Below are 22891 nucleotides of genomic sequence, written 5' to 3' on the forward strand. Positions count from 1 at the left end.
AGCAAATCCTTTATCGGGCAAGGCCACTGAATAAGCACGTATCCTTTGATGTTGTTTGTCTTCATGTTTGCAGAGCCTTGCAGCAGGAAGTCTCAGTGCTCTCACTACCCTGCCACCATCTTGCCTTTTTTTTGGCTCAGTCTGCATTTGCATGCACATGATGTAACCGTTTACTGAACACGGTGTACCGAATGTCCACCACACCAACCTGCCTCACGGGAAGTGACAGGTACAGGTCAACGTGATAATTATTTCATCGAGAGACAACAGCCACAGGTATAAACCCACGTGTGAACACAGCATGAACATACAGGTAAACACTAAACTGTGTGTGGGGGCCAGGCCCAGCTGTTACTCTGTGTGTGCAATACCATAGCTGTACACTGCAACAGCACAACAATGACCTACCGAAAACACAACTGCACCCATTTAAAAAGTAGAAATAAAATAATAATGCTAATAACGAAGTGACATATTCCAGTCAAACTTGTACATGACCCCATGCAATATTGTTTCCATTCCGATTAAAAACAGCACTCGACACTGTGCAGACCAAAAGCTGATGACGAGCAGAGCTCTCGACTACGGCCAAAGAGGTCATGTGTGTGGAGCCATTTGCGCAAAAAAGAGCAAGTCCATGTTAAAAAACAAACAAACAAACAACAGAACAACGTTAACACTGATATGCAGATTGTGTGTGTGTGTGTGTGTGTGCACACATGTGCTTGTGTGTTCTTTGTGTGTCTGTGCGTTCTTTTTGTCATCTCATATCAGTGAAGAGAAGTGCAATAGTGACTGGGGGACGGTTGGACAAGTGGTGGCTCAGCTTGGAGACGCCTTTCCAGCATGAAGTCTCTCACGAGGAGACTTGATTGGCTGGGTGGGTGGGTTTTTTAATTGGACGGTGGATCAGTGGACCCGTAGTTTTGGGGAGTGAGACGGAGTGGGGGTGGGGAGGAGGCGCGGGGGGGGGGGCTGTTCAGTGCGTGGGACGACCTCCTCCTGAGGACCCTTCGAAGGTGGACTCGGGGTGCGCGGTCTCCTCGGTGGGGGTGCAGGGGGTTTCGGAGCCGGTGTTGCTGTCGCTGGTGCACTCCTCCATGGTGGCCTCGGCCACACTCTCCTTGTCCTCCTGGGCGGCCTCCTCGCCAGCCGCCGGGGCCTCCTGCTCCTCTGGAGCTTTCGACTTCTCGGCTGGAATTAGCACAACGTCAGAGAAGACACACATCAGTATCGGGAAGTCATACTGCATAAACTGTAGCTGTGACTTTATACAGCTGTTGAAGATTCAAGCACGGAACAAATGACAATGGCAAAAAAAACAACCACACATGTGCACAACATAAATCAGTACACATCTGACCTGTCAATAGGCACAAAAAGTGACATCATCGGAACGGTTCTCTGGTAGAATTGTATCACCGCAATAGTCCCCAGACAAAATATTTTACCGGCAGATTATGAGTCAGACACTGCTTCTATACGTTTCATGGAGTCAAATCACCAAAAATATATCTGAGGAGCAGAATTTCTTTTTTTCAGGTTGGAACTGGAACTGAAAATATCGCAACTTTTCCTGTTTACACTTTCATGCTGCACATCGGAACTGTGCCACATTTACCTGACGGTCTAAGAGACGGTAGTCTCTGACATAGTACTACCATTTAATCTATGAGGTAAATTAGTTTCGGCACTTCACGATTTTTTAAGGACTTCATGTGTATTTCACCAGTGGGCAATTCCACTGTTCACGGAAAGAGGTGACCACAGCTCTGTATCACCCCATAAAAAAGCACCATGTCAGTGAAAAGACTCGGGCTGTTGACACCGGTGGCAATGGGTCTAAATGAAACACAGGAATTCAGTGATTAAGCGATTGAGTGTCCCAATACTTTAGTCCACATAGTGTAGTCTCGGGCTGTTTACCAGTGTCTGTGGGTTTGGTGTCCGAGGCAGGCTCCTCGTCTTCTTCTTTCTTGCTGCCGTCACTTTGGGAGAGTGGGGGGGCCTTGCCGAGGCCCGGGGGCTTCGTCTTGTCAGAGGAGGAGGAGGTGGGGCTTGCAGGTTGTTCCGGCTCCTCGGACATCTCCCGCTCCCGTTCCGCCATGCGCTTGCGGGAGGCCTCCTCGGCGGCGGCCATTTCCGCGGAGATCTTTTCCATGTCCACCTCCACCTTCATACAGCACAGCTGGACGAGAGAGAGAGAGAGAGAGAGAGAGAGAGAGAGAAAAAAAAACTGTGAGAAGATGAAGATCTTTTCCATGTCCACCTCCACCTTCTTACAGCACAGCTGGACGGCAGACAGAAACATGCCGAGAGAAAGAGAGAGAGAGAGAAAGAAAGAGAGAGAGAAAAAAAACAGTGAGAAGATGAAGATAAATAGGGATTGATGGAGAGAGAGAGGCGGAATAGTAGTCATGGGTGGGGGGTAGACAAATTGATAAGCCAGATGTATAAAAGAGGGGACAGATACCTGTGCATTGATAGAGAGTCAGAATGGAAAACATAGCGAGGTAGACAAATGGATGCAGACAGAACAAAAGCAGAATGAAGGAATGGACAGAGAGAGAGGGAGGTAGAGAGAGACAGGTAGAGAGAGAGACAGGTGGACATGGATAGGGAGAATGAAGATGAATGCACATAGTAACACTCAGGGCGCTGTAGAGAGCACATGATGCAAGTCTGTGTAGACATCCCCACACTACTGTGACCTAAATTCTATTGCTGAAATCATGCCAACGGATGCGGCGGAGACTCTGTTTAACATTCTACAGCTGTGGGTGAGAACACATCAGCCTTTAATGATCACTGTGAAACAAATACCTTCTTAATAATGAACTTAGACTTCAAATAATATGCCCCTCACTGGAGTATCCACAGGACAAAACTGTATAACTTTGAAATGTTGACTTCCCTCTAGCACTGGGCCTAATTTTCTTCAAATTATATGATATACAAATCAATCAGTTTTGAACCCTCTATGAAAGCATTTTTTTGTTATTTTTAAAAAAAAAACTTTTTTAATGCAAATTGCCCGTTACCATGGCATCAAAAGCAATATTTGTCATTCCCTGCAGTCTAATAAGGCAATTAAATTCTCACAGAAATTCATTATTTTACTTTATCCTTATCATGTTATTACTATTTTCTTTATGTACTAGTGTATGATATCTACTTAAATAACTTAAAAATGCTGTAGATCTGAATTCAGAATAATACCTGAACTGCTTTATGTTCATATTCTGTTTGATGTATAGTCACAGAGATCTATTCATCATGAGATTATAAAAAGAAATCAAATGGTTGTGCCAACAGAAACAAATGAAACTGTTGTGGCATGTGAAGCATGCTCTGACATTTTCTGCTGTTGTGCAAATGAAAAGCTGCCGTGTACCTGATCAGCTGGAGACTTCGCTCACTGCCTTGCACAACAGACAGACTGAGGAAGTCATTCATCCCCAGGGCCATTGAACTGTTCAATGCATCACTTAAGGGAAGAAGAGAAATAGACTTCTCCGCATAGTCTGTCTGCCTCTTCACCACCTCCATGTTTTGAACTGTCTGTCCACTAGCCACTTTACCATTGTCTTCTGCCTCACTGTTTGCGTGCTTTATTAGCACATATGCACAACCCCTCCCTCCATGCATCAGCCGAACTGTGACCACACTTATACCTTTGTTAATATAGTTATTTATACATAGATATATAGACTTTATTCTTGCACTGTTGCACTGTTTGACTTACTCATTTGCACCATCACCATGGCACTCATTCACAAAGAGCACCTTACCTTACCTTATGCACAGAGGACCACAGGCTCAGTCCCTGCTTCAGTCATTGCAAGCGCACCTGATTGATTAATCACCCACTATGTGGATACTGTTTTTTAGAATTGATTTAGATTAAGTTTTATTTAGTATAATTTGTATTTTAGTATATTTAGTATATTCTTTATCTTCTACAGTCATTATTGCTTAGTTGTGTTTTTTTTAATATTATATACTTTTAATTACTTTTTCTGCTGTTAGTGAATGTGTGTGTGTGTGTCTGTATGCTACTGTGACCTTGAATTTCCCCTAGGGATCAATAAAGTATCTATCTATCTATCTATCTATCTATCTATGCAGGCAGCAGAGTCTCTCTATCTATCTCTCTATCTATCTATCTATCTATCTATCTATCTATCTATCTATCTATGCAGGCAGCAGAGTCTCTCTATCTATCTCTCTATCTATCTATCTATCTATCTATCTATGCAGGCAGCAGAGTCTCTCTATCTATCTATCTATCTATCTATCTATCTATCTATCTATGCAGGCAGCAGAGTCTCTCTATCTATCCATCTATCTATCTATCTATCTATCTATGCAGGCAGCAGAGTCTCTCTATCTATCCATCTATCTATCTATCTATCTATCTATCTATCTATGCAGGCAGCAGAGTCTCTCTATCTATCCATCTATCTATCTATCTATCTATCTATCTATGCAGGCAGCAGAGTCTCTCTATCCATCTATCTATCTATCTATCTATCTATCTATCTATCTATGCAGGCAGCAGAGTCTCTCTATCTATCCATCTATCTATCTATCTATCTATCTATCTATGCAGGCAGCAGAGTCTCTCTATCTATCCATCTATCTATCTATCTATCTATCTATGCAGGCAGCAGAGTCTCTCTATCTATCCATCTATCTATCTATCTATCTATGCAGGCAGCAGAGTCTCTCTATCTATCTATCTATCTATCTATCTATCTATCTATCTATGCAGGCAGCAGAGTCTCTCTATCTATCTATCTATCTATCTATCTATCTATCTATCTATCTATCTATGCAGGCAGCAGAGTCTCTCTATCTATCTATCTCTCTATCTATCCATCTATCTATCTATCTCTCTATCCATCTATCTATCTATCTATCTATCCATCTATCTATCTATCTATCTATCTATCTATCTATGCAGGCAGCAGAGTCTCTCTATCTATCCATCTATCTATCTATCTATCTATCTATGCAGGCAGCAGAGTCTCTCTATCTATCCATCTATCTATCTATCTATCTATCTATCTATCTATGCAGGCAGCAGAGTCTCTCTATCTATCCATCTATCTATCTATCTATCTATCTATCTATGCAGGCAGCAGAGTCTCTCTATCCATCTATCTATCTATCTATCTATCTATCTATCTATGCAGGCAGCAGAGTCTCTCTATCTATCCATCTATCTATCTATCTATCTATCTATGCAGGCAGCAGAGTCTCTCTATCTATCCATCTATCTATCTATCTATCTATCTATGCAGGCAGCAGAGTCTCTCTATCTATCCATCTATCTATCTATCTATCTATCTATGCAGGCAGCAGAGTCTCTCTATCTATCTATCTATCTATCTATCTATCTATCTATGCAGGCAGCAGAGTCTCTCTATCTATCTATCTATCTATCTATCTATCTATCTATCTATGCAGGCAGCAGAGTCTCTCTATCTATCTATCTCTCTATCTATCCATCTATCTATCTCTCTATCCATCTATCTATCTATCTATCTATCTATCTATCTATGCAGGCAGCAGAGTCTCTCTATCTATCTGTCTCTCTATCTATCCATCTATCTATCTATCTCTCTATCCATCTATCTATCTATCTATCTATCTATGCAGGCAGCAGAGTCTCTCTATCTCTCTATCTATCTATCTATCTATCTATCTATCTATGCAGGCAGCAGAGTCTCTCTATCTATCTATCTCTCTATCTATCTATCTATCTCTCTATCTATCTGCTGGAGTAGACGCACTGCTGGGGCTCACTGCCCTCTAGCCGAGCTAACTGGCTCCACCTCATGGACACAGTAGGACTTGTCCCTCAGGTGCCTCTTCTCCACCTCGTATCTGTCGATCTCATCTTCTTATCTTTGTGAAGGAGTTAGGATCTGTGGAGGCTGATATGCTACCCTTCCAAAATAAAAGAAATTTAAAAAAAACAACACTACACTATATTTTGAATGCTATTTCAGATGCTATTTTGCTATTCATATGCTATTTTGCTGGTGCAGCCGTGGCCTACTGGTTAGCGCTTCGAACTTGTAACCGGAGGGTTGCCAGTAGACAAGGCTGAGGTGCCCTTGAGCAAGGCACCTAACCCCTCACTGCTCCCCGAGCGCCGCTGTTGTTGCTTCACCTCACTGTGTGTTCACTGTGTGCTGAGTGTGTTTCACTAATTCACGACTTGGGATAAGTGCAGAGACCAAATTTCCCTCACGGGATCAAAAGAGTATATTATACTTATTTTTCAATTGTCAGTTCTATTTTTCTATATCATTACACTTGACAATCCAACTTCGATAATTAGGTCAGAAAAAAAAAATGAAACATTATTTACAAATATTTTGCTGAAAGTACACAACAAAGGTGCTTCTCCCCTACCCTTTTCAGCTCATTGGTGAATGCCTCAGTGGCTTCCAGAAATTTCCTCTTCTTGAGCTGGTGACGGTCTTCAATCTGCAGCAGTTCAGCCTCCAGCTTTCTCTACAGGTCAGACGTCATCCACACAACACTCTGGACATTAACATCACTCAAACATAAATAAAAACACTTACAATACCGTACAATAGTCTCAAGATCTGTACATTATGAATATGTGGATGTATAATTTGTTGTATAACCTGATGTGTAATCTCTCTCAGACTAGTGGTTTTCAAACCTAGCTCCTAGTGGTGTTACTTCACTAGGCTAAAAGCAAAGTCCTTACTCAGGTAGACCAGTAGAAGTAAAGCCATGGAAACCATGGAAACCCTGTTCATTTTATTCATAACTTTGACTCAGGTAGACCAGTAGAAGTAAAGCCATGGAAACCATGGAAACCCTGTTCATTTTATTCATAACTTTGACTCAGGTAGACCAGTAGAAGTAAAGCCATGGAAACCATGGAAACCCTGTTCATTTTATTCATAACTTTGACGGACACCCTGGCAGCGGAACCTGGAGGTGGGGTTACCTGGTGAGGTGAGAGATGGTGTGTGTGTGTGTGTGTGTGTGTGTGGAACCTGGAGGAGGACTTACCTGGTGAGGTCAGAGATGGCGTGTGTGTGTGTGTGTGTGTGTGTGTGTGTGTGTGTGTGTGTGTGTGAGCAGAACCTGCAGGTGGGCTTACCTGGTGCACCATGAGCGACTGGACCTGGCGCTTAAGCACCTGCATGCGTGCCGTGGTGACGACGGAGCGCACGTCCGGGACCACGCTGTCGCTCAGGATCTCGCTGATGAGGCGGTGATTACGCTGAAAACGGGCCGCGGCCGAGTGCTTCATGGAAAAACCGTCGTCGTAATCTGCAAAAGGTGGGGAGGAGAGGAATAAAGCCGCCACACCGCACATTACTGAAACGGAACCTTCCACCCAGGCAGATATGCACGCGGATGCAAGGCCACGCGTCAACCCATCCCAAGACGCAGTATACTTACAGTACGACTTTTCACCACAGTTGTTTTCACAGATATCTGTTCAAACATTTGTTTCGTGCTCTTAGAATAACTTGGCAAAGCAATATACAAATATGTTTCGACACCAATATGTAATCTAGCTGGCATGTCATCATAATGGCTGTATCAACACACCAGTCACATGGTTAGAATCCTCTTGTGGGATCATAGGAGAAATGACTAGTATACAAAGGTATGGTACAACCATGAATGATACCATGGCAATCTATTCTGTGAAGTGTGAACATGATACATGAGAACTGTTTGGTTAAACCAGCTGTATTCCAAGTCCTGTTCCCTCTCTTTCAAATATTTTTTTTTTGTTGTAATTTTCCACTCTCTTAGACTCCCCACACCATTATAGTCCACTTCAAAAGCAAATGGTTATGTCATACCAGTTCACTAAAAGACTGAAAATGAAAACACTGTCATACTTTATATTTGATACAAAACAATACTTGACAAAAAGTGTTATGACACTGAGCTGCATTGTTTTCCCCCCACACAGACTGATTATGGAGCAACAAAGATGACAGCTGGCGGACAGAGAGACAGCTCACTGGCAGTTCCAGAGAGACAAAGTGCAACTGCATCACTGAGAATCTGACAGTCCATTTCTCCACTGTTTCTCCACCACTGTTTCTTCTCGCATGGTATTGCACAACCAGATGAAAACTGAAGGACAAACTGCCAAAACATATTAACCTCAAAGGATGTCCGATGATGAAACCAAAATGTAATAAAAGCTACATGTTAATTTGGCTTGCTTCATGATATAGGCATAATCCATTGAAGACTGCCACCATCAAACTTTATAGAACTAGAAGAATAGTTTTTAGTTACTGTTGCGATATTATATATCTTTCGACAGCAGTATTTAATCTAGATGGCATGTGATCAAAATGGCGGTATCAGTCACATGGTTACAATCCTCTTCTGGGATCATAGGATAAATAACGATGAACGTATATAATATATGCTGTGTACACCAGCTATATTCCAAGACCTGTCTCCTCTCTTTCAGATTTTGGAAATGTTCCACGTCAAAAGCAAATTATTATGTGATACCAGTTCACTAAGCAGACTGAAAATTAACGTATTGTTATACTTTACATTTAATTCAAAAAGATACTTGGTAAAGACACTGAACTGTGTTGTTTTTTCTTTAGACAGATTGATCATAGGGCAATAGAGATGAAGTCACTACCATTCCCGTTCCAGAGAGGCAAAATGCAACTGCATCACTGAGACACTAAACAGTCCATTTCTCCACTGGTTTTGTATTTGTCTCGCCTGCCTGGGATTGCACAAACTAATGAGAACTGAACTGAACAACAAACTGCCAAAAGTTTTGCCAAAACCTCAAAGGACGTTCGATGGTGAAACAAGAAATGTATAAAAGTAACATGACTTACTCACTTCACTTGCATCATGCCACTTCCTATAGGAATAATCAACTGGAGACTGATACCAGAGAATGTCTAATATGTCCGTAGACGGGCCCTGCTGATACCATGGAACTTCATATCACTTTTCCTACCAGATAGCCTGATAGCTTTTAGCTACTGTTGCTCAAAAACCTTAGAACTAACGGTTCTTTCAAGTGATCTGTATTTCATTGATTTACATGTGTGTTAAGAATCAGAATCTTTAAATCTCAAAAAGAATGTTGCTATTTAAAGATTGTGAGTGGGCATTTTGTGATGTGTAAGATTAGACCACGCACCTTTCATAACAGGGAAGTCCTTCTATGAGGTCACCCTCTGAAGATAGATCTGGCAAAACCTGAACACATTTTCACAAGACAATCTGCTTGGGGAGTTCCTGAATAATATGGCACTAGATCAGTGGTGTCTCTATTCAACCACAAACAGCTCCCACTAAGCCAAACGCTCTTCATTTGTTAAAAAAGTTACATTTTTATGCAGTTGCTTTTTGCCCAATCGGGAGGTCTTTCTTATGAGTCGTTCATTGACCAGAGCAGTGGTTCCATCCCAATACAATGAGGAGTTGTTATTGGTCACAGTTCTTATCCTGATTCATATTTGTCATTTTCTTTTTGGTCTTACAGATGAACTACGACAAAAAAAAACAAGAGGACGCACTGATGGTTCTGTGAGACGGGCAGTTTTGGAGCGGGCAGTAACAATGAGCCCCACTCACCGTCGGGGTCCTCGGCCGGCTGGATGGTGAGGTAGGGCTCGCCTTTGTCGAGACGTGACTGCCGCTGCCGGCTCTCCTCCTCCATGGCGGCCTCGGCACGGTTCTTGGCGTTGACGTAGGCCAGGTACGCGGGGGAGTTGTGGTAAGCCTTCATGCTCTCATTGTACTCGATCTGCAGGGGAGAAGGCGGGATGAGGAACCGAGAGGGAGGAGGTCGAACAGGACAGACAACCCATCCGCAGAGAAAAGCTAAACAAAACAGCCAAACAACCCTGAGGTCCCTCGAGACACACGCAACAAAGTTTGCCACGTGACTTAAAACTGGCAGCCGAACAAACAAACAAACAACAAAACCCTCAAATCTCCTTCTACCACAAAGGACCTACTCAGAAGAGTTACAGAGGTTAGACTATGTTTGACTGGAGGGAGATGATAAAAACAAAACACAGAACAAATCAAAACAATAAGAAGGAACAGTTCAACAACAGTCCAAGCCACTTCCGCCTGTCACCCCAAACCACCCCATTCGACACCTCGTAAAAAAAACCAACCTTCTCTGCTTCGTAGTCATTCAAATATTCCTGTTTCTCCTCATCAGTGAGGTCCCTCCACATGCCACCGATTATCTTCCCAATTTCCCATAGCTTCAGATCGGGATTGGATGCTTTTACTTGGTCCCAGACCTGGTGATGAGAACCAGACATGGGCATGGGGTCGGGTTGGGTTGGGTTGGGTTGATTCTGTTGGTCTGTCGGTCAGGGGTGTTGGGGTGAGGTGGGGTCGGGGTTTAGCAACTATATACAGGTTACAAACCAGAGACTGCTGGGGGGTTTTTTACGGGCCGATTTCACTTCAAAAGAAGACAAAATACTGGCTTCTTCCCCAGTTCTTGTATGTCACAGGTTTTTTTTTTTTTTTTTGCTGCTAAAATGTGTTTTGTTTTAGCTCCTCAGACTTTGAACTCTTTTGTTACTAAGTGAGTGTGTCTGAGTGAATATCTCCCAAATCCAAAGAGGCTGAGTGTAGTTTTTTTCAGGTCATTGCAATTGCCCTGATGTTGCGCAAAATGTTTGACCAAGGAATTACCCGCCAATTGAATGCCTAACGTGTCAAAAACTAAGAGCACGATTTGCTATATGCATGCCATAGGTTTCCCAAAACCAATCAGTGGGCCAACGTAAAATGGTAGAAATCAGGTGGATAGGGGGGACCTACGTATCCCTATATTTGTGTATAATTGTAGACACTCACATAATTACAAACCCAGCTGAAAAAATAGGGCTCATGATTAAATGAGCCAGACTAGAATGAGTGAATAAAAGTAGAAAGCAGCTGTGATACACTTACCTTCCTACTATATCGCATGTAGGGCATCAAAGGCTTGTCTGGTGGCTTGGGTGGTTTGGGGATGGCAATACCTGATGCATTCTAAAAGGCAAGCGAATGAGCAAACACACATTTACCAGCCAAATACAGACAGACAAATATGAATAAATGATAATGATAGCTAAGCTGACCCCTACTCTTTAATTTATTTTCTTCCAGAGGCATGTGTTTTTGTTTTGTTTTGTTTTTTTGTGCGGTCCTGAACTCATATTTTGAGAAATTCCACTCCATCAAGGAAAAAGTTCAGACGAAGTACAGCTTAATAAGAAGCCAGTCCCCTTACACCGAGAGTTTATTTCAACATATTTTGACATTTTAGGTCTCTGGCTGCCACCGTTTTTATGACTAGTTTGGTGTTTGACGAAGTCATAGATGTTATGAAGAAAATAACTCTGTGTGACATTGTGTTATCCATGAATAATTGCATTGTTATCATTGGCCTTGATATCAGTAGAACTACCTTACAAGTTTGTCCAGCTAAAGAGTTAATGATAGCAACGACACAATAATCTTGCCACTGAACAGTTTCACCCAAAATACGGATACGGTAAGCTCTTACAATGACGTCATATGTGGTTATTTCTATTTCTCCTTTCGGCCCACCTGAGGGGATAATTAGAGTTGATCAAGGAAGTTGTAAGATCTGAGCTAATAGTGTGTAGCTATCTGTTAGCAATACCCAAACACCCACTTCTAACATCATTATAATTTGCAGTGTAGACTGTCCATGAGAAGTGTAGCAAGTTAGCTTTGTAAAGTGAATTCAGACTCCCTGGCTTTGAGCTGTGCCACTGTTCTCTGGGTATTTTCTTGGGTACCTCCTCCACCTCAGTCTACATCCCCCATCAATGGTCCTACCGTTACCCGACTGTTGCTGCCAGGGTTTCCTCCCAGCCTGTAGTTGTTGTAGGCCAGGTGGCTATATGGGTTGTAGCCCACAAACCCGGGAGTGTTGGGCATTTGCTGATGAGGAAACAAATGAGACAAGAAACCCGGATGAGAAATGACCACAACACAAGAGAGGAGGGGGGAAGGGGGGGGGGAAACAAGCAAGGAAATTAAAAGCATATCTAGTTAATCAAGAAATAAAAAAGTAAACACAGAAGAAATAAAAAATAAAATAAAAACATGAAAGAAGACAAACAGTAAAACCAGCTAAATAAACAAAAAATAACAATGGTCTGGGGTCATGCCAAAGCAACATGTGTTGAACAGTCAAACCAGCAAAAAGCAACACCAAGTGCCTTGGCATTATTGACATCCCCTACAATAGAAACCATAATATGTGTTAACACACATGCAGTGACTGTCCGTGTGGCCGCTTCAATTCTATATTGTGGGATTACACCAGTAATGAATGGCAATACACAAACTAGGCATGGCTGCAGACAGGCATCAGACTGAGCTACACCACCTTAAAACAAACGGACAGACACCACAAGTCTGCAACAGAAGTAAGCTTCAGGTAATGGCCACACATGTATGTCAACAATAACAGAGGCTCTAGTGTAACAATCACAAGTTGAAATGAAAAAGCATAATACATAGGGAGGTCCCTTTCTAAACTTGGATCCATCTTGTTTGCTGGCTGCAATACTTACTGTCATGGGGGCAGGGGTGGGGGGAGGGGCAAAGGAAGGCCTCTCTGTTATAAGGAAACAAAAAAGGGAGGGGGGGAGAGATTAATGACAAAGGCAATGAGCCCTTATTAAATGAGATTTAAAAATATATATATCAGTGATGATTGTCTCAAAAATTACAATTTCAGACAACCTTCTTTCCAATTAGTCATACAAAATGTATTAAATTACAAATGTGGTTAACAGGAGTTTTCATTATCCATAGCTTCCATAGTGGCAAGAAATGGGGAGATTAAAAAAAAATGAATTTAATTAAATTTTTTGCCTCAAGTTAACTTTTTTCATGAGAAACAAAATGTTGAAATGCTGTAATGTCCTATTAAGCCTAGTGCACTTTACTAGGAGAGCCAAGCCATACATCCCATCACACTAGTGGCAATGAAACGACAGGTTCATGACAACAATAAAGGATGCATGTAGCCTATCCCCCAAATCATAACCATATGCTACTTAACACTATGGGCATTATGGACTAATCCTTATTGGGCATAAATTCCTTCTACTAAGAGAATGAAAAAATACCAATAGTCTGAAACCTGCACAAAAACTATCTACACCAAATTGCAACAGCAAAACACATTACCTATATCCAAGCCACGTAGATATTAATCTACAACGTCTACATTTAGCTATCAATGTTTCCAATGCACTAAAACCAATCCTTACTTGACATCTTGGCAGATGGGTGAAATCAGCCTATTCCAGGAACTCTGTCTGTAATAAACACATTATTTAGAATGAAAAAGAATGACGCATTATACGCTAGCGTTTCTCTGTGAGACGCCGTAGAGGCACTGCTGATAATGAAATGGACAGAGATGCCAATGATGCCAAACAACGTCTTTGAAGCAGTGTGTGTATACAATGGGAGCTGGGAGGAAACGTGCAGCCCAAGACAGCTGGCAAAACAGCCTAGCTTCCTGCTTTAACCTATCTTGGTAGCTATAGTTTTACGTGTATTTTAAGTTCCTGTGTGTTTACATGTATTTGTATTGCTACACAAAAAATCTCATAAATTATGTCTAGAAGCTAGGTACTGACGGTATATGGGAATAAGAAACATTGGCGTATCTAGCCTTAGCTAGCGCAACGCTAGTGCTAGCTTGCTAACGGTAACATCAAAAGCTCTCGCAACATTTAGCAAGCTAACTGTCAGTAATTCTGTTTAGGCATCACAAACTATTTTGAGGGAAAATATTATTTTGAAGTAATGTAAGGTAGCAGTGATTTTGTTTCGCATGATTAAACGCAATGGTGGTAACGTTGATGCCAATTGGACTGACTGTATTATTTAGCAGCTATATCTAGAAGCTAGACAAATTAATAAAGACTCTTGTTCATTTTTAAATACAACTGCTTTGGTAGCATACACTAGCGGACTTTTACAGACGGGAACGTTAAGTTAACTTAGCTCACGTTAATCAATAGTGTTAAAGCTTTGATACGTGTTAGCCCTTTGTGTAAGTAACGTCAATCATAGGCTTTAGCCAACGTTAATTAACGTTAACTGGCTAACGTCAGCTGTCAAGTTCTGAACAATTGCAACCGTAACGTTAAGATAATTTAACAAAGGGGTCTAGCTTGACTTTCATCAACATTGGCTTGATAACTATGCTAACTAACAAGTTCATCACTTGACAATAAAGAGCTAACAGTATGCCCTACTGGTACCATAACGTTACATCCAGTTTTGTAACTGTTTCGTCTGTTGTAGCTAGTTAACATTAGCTTCTAGCTCGATAACCTGTCCTTCCCTGTAAGATAACAGTAGCACTATGCCTATGTGAATAAAGACGCTAGCTGCTAAACTGACGAACCTTTGTCCAGATGAGCCTGAGCACAACGTTACAACGTCTGTTATTTTAGTATAGTTACATGAATGTTAAGAATTTGCGTACTTAAGTTACCATGAAGGTTGTCTCGCTAACGTTAACATTTAGCTGGCTTAATGATTTAAATTAGCTGGCAACACAAGGCAGCTAACGGTATGCTACGAGGTAGCAAGCTAGCTAGGTGACCAAATCCTGACTGTCCCTATAACGTTTGTTTTCGGCTTAAATGCCGAAATGTCAAGCCTGCTTAGAATGATTCTCACCTCACTACATGATATTTTGCTCGTTTTAATTACGAAGTATGTAGATATAAATATATATATATATATATTTCATAGAAATGCTAACGTTAATGATTGAAATCGGAGGACAGCTCACCCCAAAATCCTTTTGTTCCGAGCCCTGCAAACTGAATTATCGGGTACAAGCACCAGACTCGAATTAAGCTGCAGCAAATAGATGGAAGTCTCTAGAATGTGTGTATTATTTTTTTAATTTCAGCACGATGACAGGAGGCGCTCAGATAACTACAGAGACTTTCAAAGAAAACACAATCCATCACATGCACAAGCGACAACTGCTTTGCTCTTGCCACATTATGTTTCATACCATAATTATGGATGTTTTCAGAGAAGACACTTGACAGATGTTTGACGTCTTCCACATGTGGATGGTTGCAACCAGTTTGAATTTCATTGTTTGCCTGATCTTTTAGTAACCTACTTAACATCGCAGTAAAAAGTGGGGCTTTTGTTCTATTCTGCAAGAGTTAGGCATTTGTAAATGTAGGCCTATAAAATGGGAATTAGGCTATCCTGGTGGAGATCAGTTGCAAAACGGATTAGGCTAAATATTAAGCTATTTAAACTTTTATTCTACATTTGAGCTCATACGTTTATGAACCCATGTTAAAGTTGACTAAAAAGAGGAATACAAAATCATCTTTTGGAAATTGATCTTAATGCCTTAAGTTAAAAAATGAGGACATATCCAACCTTTAAGGACACCAAACTTCTTTGTGAATGAATAATGTATCGTAAATAAATAAATGTTCTTCCTTGTGCTATGTTAAATTCCCATAGAGGCAGGCATATTTTTATTTTTCAAGGCCAGTTATTTCATGGATCCAGGGTACTACATCCTGATAAAGTTCCCTTGGTCTTTGGAATTAAAATAGCCCCACATCATCACATACCCTTCTCCATACCTAGAGATTGGCATGATTTTATTTCAGTTAGCCTAATAGCTGATTTGATTTGCATTGAGAGATGATCTTATGGAAAGTACCCCATGCTAATCGTGAGAATGAATAGCAATAAGTTTTTCTAGTTGCATTAGGCCAGTGGTCCCCAAACTTTTTATTCCGAGGGCCAGCTCACTATGTCTGGCTCTAAGAGAGGGCCAGAGACTCGGAGTATATCAGTAACCATAAATAGCTTAGTGCTGTGAACAACAGCAGTCTATCTTAGTTGAATATTCCATTACATTTAATCATAGGCTACTGCAATTTAATACCATTGTTAGCTGTGTTTATGTTGCCATCATGCCATATCAGTGTAAAATGTAACTCAAATGAAATAATACTGATAAAAAGACTTTAGCATTCCCAAAAGTATTAGCAGGGAGTCCCAAAAGTATATTTTATTCAGAATGTGTGAATTCTGAACTCTGTGTCTTTGCATACACAGCTCATGTCGTGAACAAGTAATATCCTACAAATAATTCAAATAACTCAAACTATGAGAGTTTTATGAAGTGCTGGCAAAAACATCTGACACCACCATTCTAACTTTCACTCATGAGAAATTTGTGAATTGTGAATTTGTATGAACATTTGAACGAGTGAATAAAAAATAGAAATAATTATCCCAGAAAGTCCCAGAAATATGACTTGAATAGAAGTTAGTTAGTTATTAACAATTAATTGATAAACTTTTAGAATACTTTGAGCACTGATGCAGTCAGCATAGGCCTCTGGTGGTGTCTAAAAGGGATACAGCTAAGGGTTAGGGTTAGGATCAGGGGGTCAGGATTTGAAGGGTTAGCTTCAGCCACTTAGCATGGCATTTGGCCGCCGACATTTTTGAAAACATGGCGTTACATGGTTGCAACTTCCGGCACCAGTTTTTACATGCTGATTGGTAGATGACAGCTCATGCACGAGTTTAGTTTTGGGCACGAGCGTCCTTGCGCGTCCATGTTGGTTTGCATTTCTGGAAGACGACAAATAAAACAACTAACTACTTGGATTAAGCTACTGATACTTGACTTAATGCCTACATGGTTTAGGCTGTATTACCGGACTTTGTGGTAAATAAAAGAAAAATGTTAATGTTGTCATATTAGGCTATTTGCCGTATATGCGGGGTGCCAAGTAATTACCTTAAAGTAACTGACTATGACCATACACTTTGGCAGATGCATAGGAATGACCTATATCCAATTATTAGCCTACTCATTGCGTTGTGTATGAAGACTATTTTAAAACGCACAGGCTGTAGTTCTGTAGAACGCAAGGTCTGGATCATATAACCTGTCTCCCCAAGTGATTTAAAACGAAACAAATGTCAATGACTTATTTCGTTTGCTTTCTTGCAACATTGAAATGATTAGGCTATGCATTTGATTTAAATGTTCAGGCTGCCAGTCGAAGCAAAAGCCAAATGTCCAACAACAGTTGCAGACTATGCCTGCTCGAACCACAATACCCGAGGGATGTGCGCTTCTATCGGAAGTTTAACTTGCGTTGGCTTCATTTCGTCTGCCTGCAAATGTAGCCTAGGCTTAACAAGCTGCAAATTCACACTGGGTGCAGCAAAAATCCCAGCTATCCACACGTTTCTTACATACCATGTCTACTTAATTAATAGTCATTTTCGTTGGATAGCCTATTGCGTAATAGGCTTACAACCTGTCCAAATATAGTATTTAGGGATCATTATTTGTGAAGCCTAAAGTGACACAATATTGATTCGCATCGTTTATTATCACATATGAACATCACATTAAATAACCTAGGACTTCAGAGACAGGGCAAACTTTACCACCATTCCCAAAATGTTATCCCAACCAATTAAATGAATTTGCGCTTATAACGAGGTGAAGCGCGTTCCCGAACAACTTCTTTTCCTCTGAGGGAATGTCCAATCTTCATCAACGACATATCGTTGTACCTTACGTTGTCTCCGTCTGTAACGTGGAATCTAATAGGCTAATTCTAGCTGGTGCCGGAAACGAACACCCATGAAACGCCATTTTCGTAAAGATGGCTGCGGTCAATTTCATGCTTTTTTGGCTGAAGTAGCTAGCCTAGCATGGGCCATTGAAATGAATGGGGGCGGGACTTAGTCACTCTCTCCAGTTATATATAATACCTCCATGGTTAGGATTAGGGTTAGGTTACTTCCTGTCCTGATACTGTTTATTTCTGTCACTCCCCGATGTGAGTCGCGCATGCGTCACTTTGCTACTTTGCGACCACCTGTGCTGTTAGCCACAGAATAATGACATTAGCCTACAAAGCAGTAATAGTCATAGTCATAGTCAAGTTTATTTATATAGCACAATTTAAAACAACCTGTGGTTGACCAAAGTGCTCCAAAAAATAAAAACATACAACTCAGAGTTCTGGGAGGGCAGTGAAAGTGTACAAGCTCACTTAGGTATTGGGGAGCTTGTCCATTTAAAGCTTTAAAGACAAAAAGAAGAATTTTGTTATCTACTCTAAATTTCACTGGTAGCCATTGCAGAGATTTCAAAACTGGAGAAATATGTTGTGTCTTTTTAGACTTGGTGAGCAGTCTTGCAGCTGCATTTTGCACCATCTGAAGTCGGGATAGAGTGGACTGAGTGACACCAAAATAAAGGGAGTTACAGTAGTCCAGGCGGGATGAAATAAAGGCATGGATCAATATCTCAAAGTCTTTGAAAGAAAACATAGTTTTGGCTTTACTTAAGATTCTAAGGTGGTAAAAAGATGACTTGACAACAGCATTAATTTGTTTCTCAAATTTAAAATCAGGGTCAAGTAGAAAGCCAAGATTTCTTGCATAAGGTTTTACAAATCCCTAGTTCACTAATTGCATTATTTGCAGCTTCATGTGAACCAAAAAATAGAATTTCTGTTTTGGATTCATTCAGTAATGTATTATTTAGCGTAAGGCATCACATTTTCACGGCATGATCTCTAATGTCAGTTCTAGATTAGAGGCTGAAGTAGCCTGCTACCGAGAGACTTCTGTAATATCAATAAAAATTGACCTACATAACGAAGTTTGTTCACTGCTGGCAAGTAAGTAAGCAATCAAGCACAACAAAGGCTGTCACTTGAATGGCGTTTGCTAACGTTAGCAATCAAACAATCTTAGATAGCTAAAACGTTTTTTAAACAGAAAAGTGAATTATTTTATGGATTTTAGTCGGATCCCTTGGCGTTATGCCGTAAAACCTATCCATCTGAGCATGCGTGACTCACATCGGGTAGCGAGTCACATCGGGGAGTGACAATTTCTATGGAGATTTCACTGGAGATTTCATTATCTGTCATGTGACTTCCGTTGTTAGCTGTATCCCATAGCCACAACCCTCTTACATGTTTGCAGGTAGGCCTACATTTCATTCCGTTTTCGATGGCAAACGCAAAACTGCGCCAAAACAACCACCAGTGGACAAAAAGACTATTACACGTGTACTGTTAAGACTCGTCATAAAGAATGAATGGGGGAAATTACGGAGGTTATAGTTTGACGACGTCGTACTCCCTTGCGGGGCAGATGCTATATACCACGGACATAATTTGGGGGGCCGTAGTTTGGGGACCACTGCATTAGGCTTACTCTTTGTTCTCAGTATTTATTCCAGCCACACCTTAAATATAGCCTATTATATAAGTGTATGAAAGATGTCAACATCTTTTAATGGCTTCATAAATGGCAATAATATATGAGCTTAAGTGTTTGAACGATGACAACATATTTTAATGGCTTCACCAGACTTAATTTCTGGCTAAATGGTATTGACTACAATAGTCTGTGATGATTGTCACAACAATAACAATTAAAGAGATTTTTTTTCAATAAATTCAATATTTACTGTGTAACAGGAATCAGCACTGCCAAGCTAGAAATACAACCCCAATAGCTTGTAGTTCAAGCTCTGAATGATTGAAATATTGGCTAGCTTAACCTTGAATGTCCAATTGATGATACACTCCTGTCCTGAACATCATGAGGCCTGCATGACTGAATTCCCACGGGTGTGAAACAACACTCCCCTTTGCTGATAGGCCTACACAAGCCCCAAAATTCTTGCCTAATGTATTTTGTGCCTTGTCGAAGGACAAGCCAAATGTTCTCCATCACAATGATTCAGGGTCCTCTCAGGGAGAATATTATTGTATCATATTATCTTTTTTTCCGAAGGTGATGGCCTAGTGCCCTACCAAGTATGACAGCACCGTTTCTCGGATCACACACATAATAGGCCTTTGGGGAGTGCAGCTGCGGCCGCCTTCACTCTGTGTTGTTACAGCAAGGATGCCGTGCATTCCTCTGACATTCTAGAACAGCGCTCCTTGTCAATAATCACAACGCTATCCCGCCTTAATGCAGCAGAGTCCCAGCAGACACACACAGCCATGTTTTGCTGCACGAGAACGGACGGAAAGTCTGTTGATTGGAAGTAGGGCCCCTAATCATAACCTATCATGACAGTCAAAAGCGCATCGTCACTCGTCAAAAGCTTATTCAAATTTAGTAGGATGTCCAGTCCACATTAGGAGGGTTTTCGTTATCAAACGTCGGGCGCGTGGCGCAACAAGGTTTTCCTAGGTTTTTTAATCAGTCATGGGTGTGTTTGGGGCGTATAAAATCATTTAAACCAATGAGAATGACATCTGCCATTCCCTTTACCGGCGCAAAGCGCGATGTCAAATAAATCGGTATTTTGACATTCAACGGCACATTTGAAGGAGGCTGCTTGCGAGACCGTATGGAATAGTCATTCCACTAAACCATGCTTTACTAAAACCTAGCATAGCCTTCACGCATTTGCACTTTATTATTTGAACTCATTGGCAAAGTGAAACTAACTTCACCATGGTGTCAGTCAACAACAAGACAATTATAGGCCTATGCAGTTACTTTCACTATTGACTGACAATGGGTTACCATCGAAAACATAGGCTGGAAAAAGCAACACTTACCCTAATGTTGCTCAAATGACTGAATAAAAAACATTTATCCTGCAGAGGAGTTGCTTATATCTTGTGACAGTGCGTCTTCAGCTGTGCTCCATACTGTACGTGTCTCTCGCCTCTCCCCTAATCACTTTTAACCGTCATTACCAACTTGCAAATGATGGTGAATAACTACTCATCATGAGATGTACAGTATTTCGTAATATCTTTATTCTAATTATGTTTCCCATTGTAATCGTGCAATTTGTAATGTTTTGCATCGACATGCGCTGGTGTGCGTTCATGAATGATAGAAGGATGGTGCGTGCACTTGCCAATATGACTGTTGACAATACGCTCTTAAAAAATAACATATAAACAACTCGCCATAGACTTCTGACCAGGTGTACAATAGCGATTTTTAGACAATGCGCCAGGACACTCCCTAGGTTGTTAATTGCCACACCCCTGGGCGCATTGTTTAAAAAATAAACGTGCAAAATACCGAATTAAACTTTGCACGGGGGGGAAACGAGTTTTACGCCATGCGCCAGGGTGCAAGATACAGCCCTCTATGTTGCACACTGCTCAGGCAGACAAAATCATTAGGTTGTGAAACCATGACCCTAATGTCTGAGATGTCAAAACACGGTTTTGGAAGATCAATTGTGTGTCTAATAAGTTGCTCCAGGGACAAGGTAATCCCTTGTAATATAGTTGACATATGTAAGTCGCTTTGGCTAAAAATGCGTCAGCCAAATGTAGTGTAATGTAATAATAAAGTTGCACCACTTAGATGATGTAATGACTATCACTGTTTTGACCATGTCTGAAACATGAAAGAAATCACCCTATAAGCCAGTGATACTCAAACCTTTCCGGCCATTCCTCACTTTGGAATTTGGGAATTTTCAAGCCCCATCTAACCCCATCACCCCATTACATCATTATGAAATTGATAAGGTCACCATATAAACAGTTACCTTTTTACCTGGCTTACCATTAATCCTATATGGAATACTAAAAGTAGATGTGTTAGACCCCTCAGTTGGCCAGAGGCAGTTTGATTATGATGACATAATGGTGTTTCAGCTTTTCATGTCTGGTGAAAGTCTACCTACTTGCTCCAACCAGACTTAGAGCCAACTTGGTATCATGGTTTTGCGTAAATATACACACCACTTCAAAAATAGCCACCTGGCGTGTTATCTGCACGCATTTTGTGCTAACTGCGTGTCTGTCAATGTTGCGTAAACATACAGTACACGCCCCTTATCGTCTCACTTACGCATGTATATCAACGCCAAGTATATGGCTCCCTCTAGGGTTAGGTTTATGGTTAGGTTATGGCATTGATAAACAGGCCAAAAAGCTATTATGCGTTAGATAACACGCTAGTGGCCGTTGACGTGTCATACATACACAGTTCATGATGTCAGTCTGCCTAGAGCCTTGGTGTCATACTGGACAATACACTTTCATTTGCACATATAAACAGTATGTCTCGAAGTGCCTTTTTCCATCTAAGGAACATTGCACAGCTTCGCCCAGCGCTCACCCAGAGTGCAGAAGTCCTTGTCAATGCATATGTGACCTCCCGCCTTGACTACTCTAATTCCATTTTGTCTGGAATACTTAATAAGCTACTCCATCGGTTCCAACTCATTCAGAATTCTGCAGCGAGGATTATAACATGCTCCAAATCCGCTAGCCATGTAACACCATTATGCAACTGCACTGGCTTCCAGTTGCAAGGCACCTAACACCTCACTGCTCCCCGAGCGCTTCTGTAGCAGGCAGCTCACTGCGTCGGGATTAGAGTGTGCTTCACCTCACTGTGTGCTGTGTGTGTTTCACTAATTCACGGATTGGGATAAATGCAGAGACCAAATTTCCCTCACGGGATCAAAAGAGTATTTATACTTATACTTAAATGTAAGCCTACTTTCTGAAACAAATAGGCCTAGTTTCGGTCTTTGAGTCACAGTGTCTGCAATGGACAGAGAGAGAAAGAGATAGAAAGAGAGAATTTCCAGAATTTTTTGCAGAGCTGGAAAGAATATCTACTAAGTCACACCTGTGCATATGACATCTAAAGTATTACATAGAAGGCTACAATGCTGCCATTAAAAATCATGTGGTTTGGTTGGGATTTGGCATTTTCTACCACCACTAATGAAAGTCAACCATGAAAGAAGACAAAACCATCTGTAACTGTC

The 22891-nt window shown here is 41.1% G+C and overlaps 1 protein-coding gene and 1 long non-coding RNA gene across 3 annotated transcripts; one reads left to right on the forward strand and one right to left on the reverse strand.

The window, feature by feature from the left end:
• Positions 1 to 255: 255 nt before the first annotated feature.
• LOC143131393 (SWI/SNF-related matrix-associated actin-dependent regulator of chromatin subfamily E member 1-like) lies at positions 256 to 14916 on the reverse strand. 2 transcript variants are annotated; one of them, XM_076291010.1, is made up of 11 exons: positions 14876 to 14916; positions 13332 to 13379; positions 12627 to 12670; positions 11884 to 11988; positions 10987 to 11067; positions 10191 to 10322; positions 9640 to 9811; positions 7154 to 7326; positions 6427 to 6528; positions 1927 to 2188; positions 256 to 1194 (listed from the first exon to the last, which is right to left on the reverse strand). In XM_076291010.1, exons 2-11 carry the CDS (start codon positions 13336 to 13338, stop codon positions 980 to 982), a joined length of 1293 nt encoding a protein of 430 aa, XP_076147125.1. In that variant the 5' UTR covers positions 13339 to 13379; positions 14876 to 14916; the 3' UTR covers positions 256 to 979. The 2 variants fall into 2 exon arrangements, with proteins under 2 accessions (XP_076147125.1, XP_076147135.1); XM_076291020.1 differs by lacking the exon at positions 14876 to 14916 and having other exon boundaries at positions 11890 to 11988; positions 13332 to 13417.
• LOC143131542 (uncharacterized) lies at positions 7245 to 8233 on the forward strand. Its single transcript, XR_012988116.1, has 2 exons — positions 7245 to 7335; positions 7985 to 8233. It is a non-coding gene; the product is annotated as an uncharacterized LOC143131542 (long non-coding RNA).
• Positions 14917 to 22891: the final 7975 nt, after the last annotated feature.

The sequence above is a fragment of the Alosa pseudoharengus genome, unplaced genomic scaffold (genome assembly GCF_046254945.1).
Source record: "Alosa pseudoharengus isolate Yale_2024_CS ecotype anadromous, Long Island Sound unplaced genomic scaffold, YU_APseudo_1.1 YU_APseudo_1.1_scf_1, whole genome shotgun sequence".
In the NCBI taxonomy this organism is placed as follows: Eukaryota; Metazoa; Chordata; class Actinopteri; order Clupeiformes; family Clupeidae; genus Alosa; species Alosa pseudoharengus.

Coding starts and splice junctions, on each gene's coding strand:
- LOC143131393 (XM_076291010.1), bottom strand. Junction 2,189..6,426: donor TCACCAATGAGCTGAAAAGG/GTAGGGGAGAAG, acceptor TCTCTCGTCCAG/CTGTGCTGTATGAAGGTGGA. Junction 1,195..1,926: donor CACCAAACCCACAGACACTG/GTAAACAGCCCG, acceptor TGCTAATTCCAG/CCGAGAAGTCGAAAGCTCCA.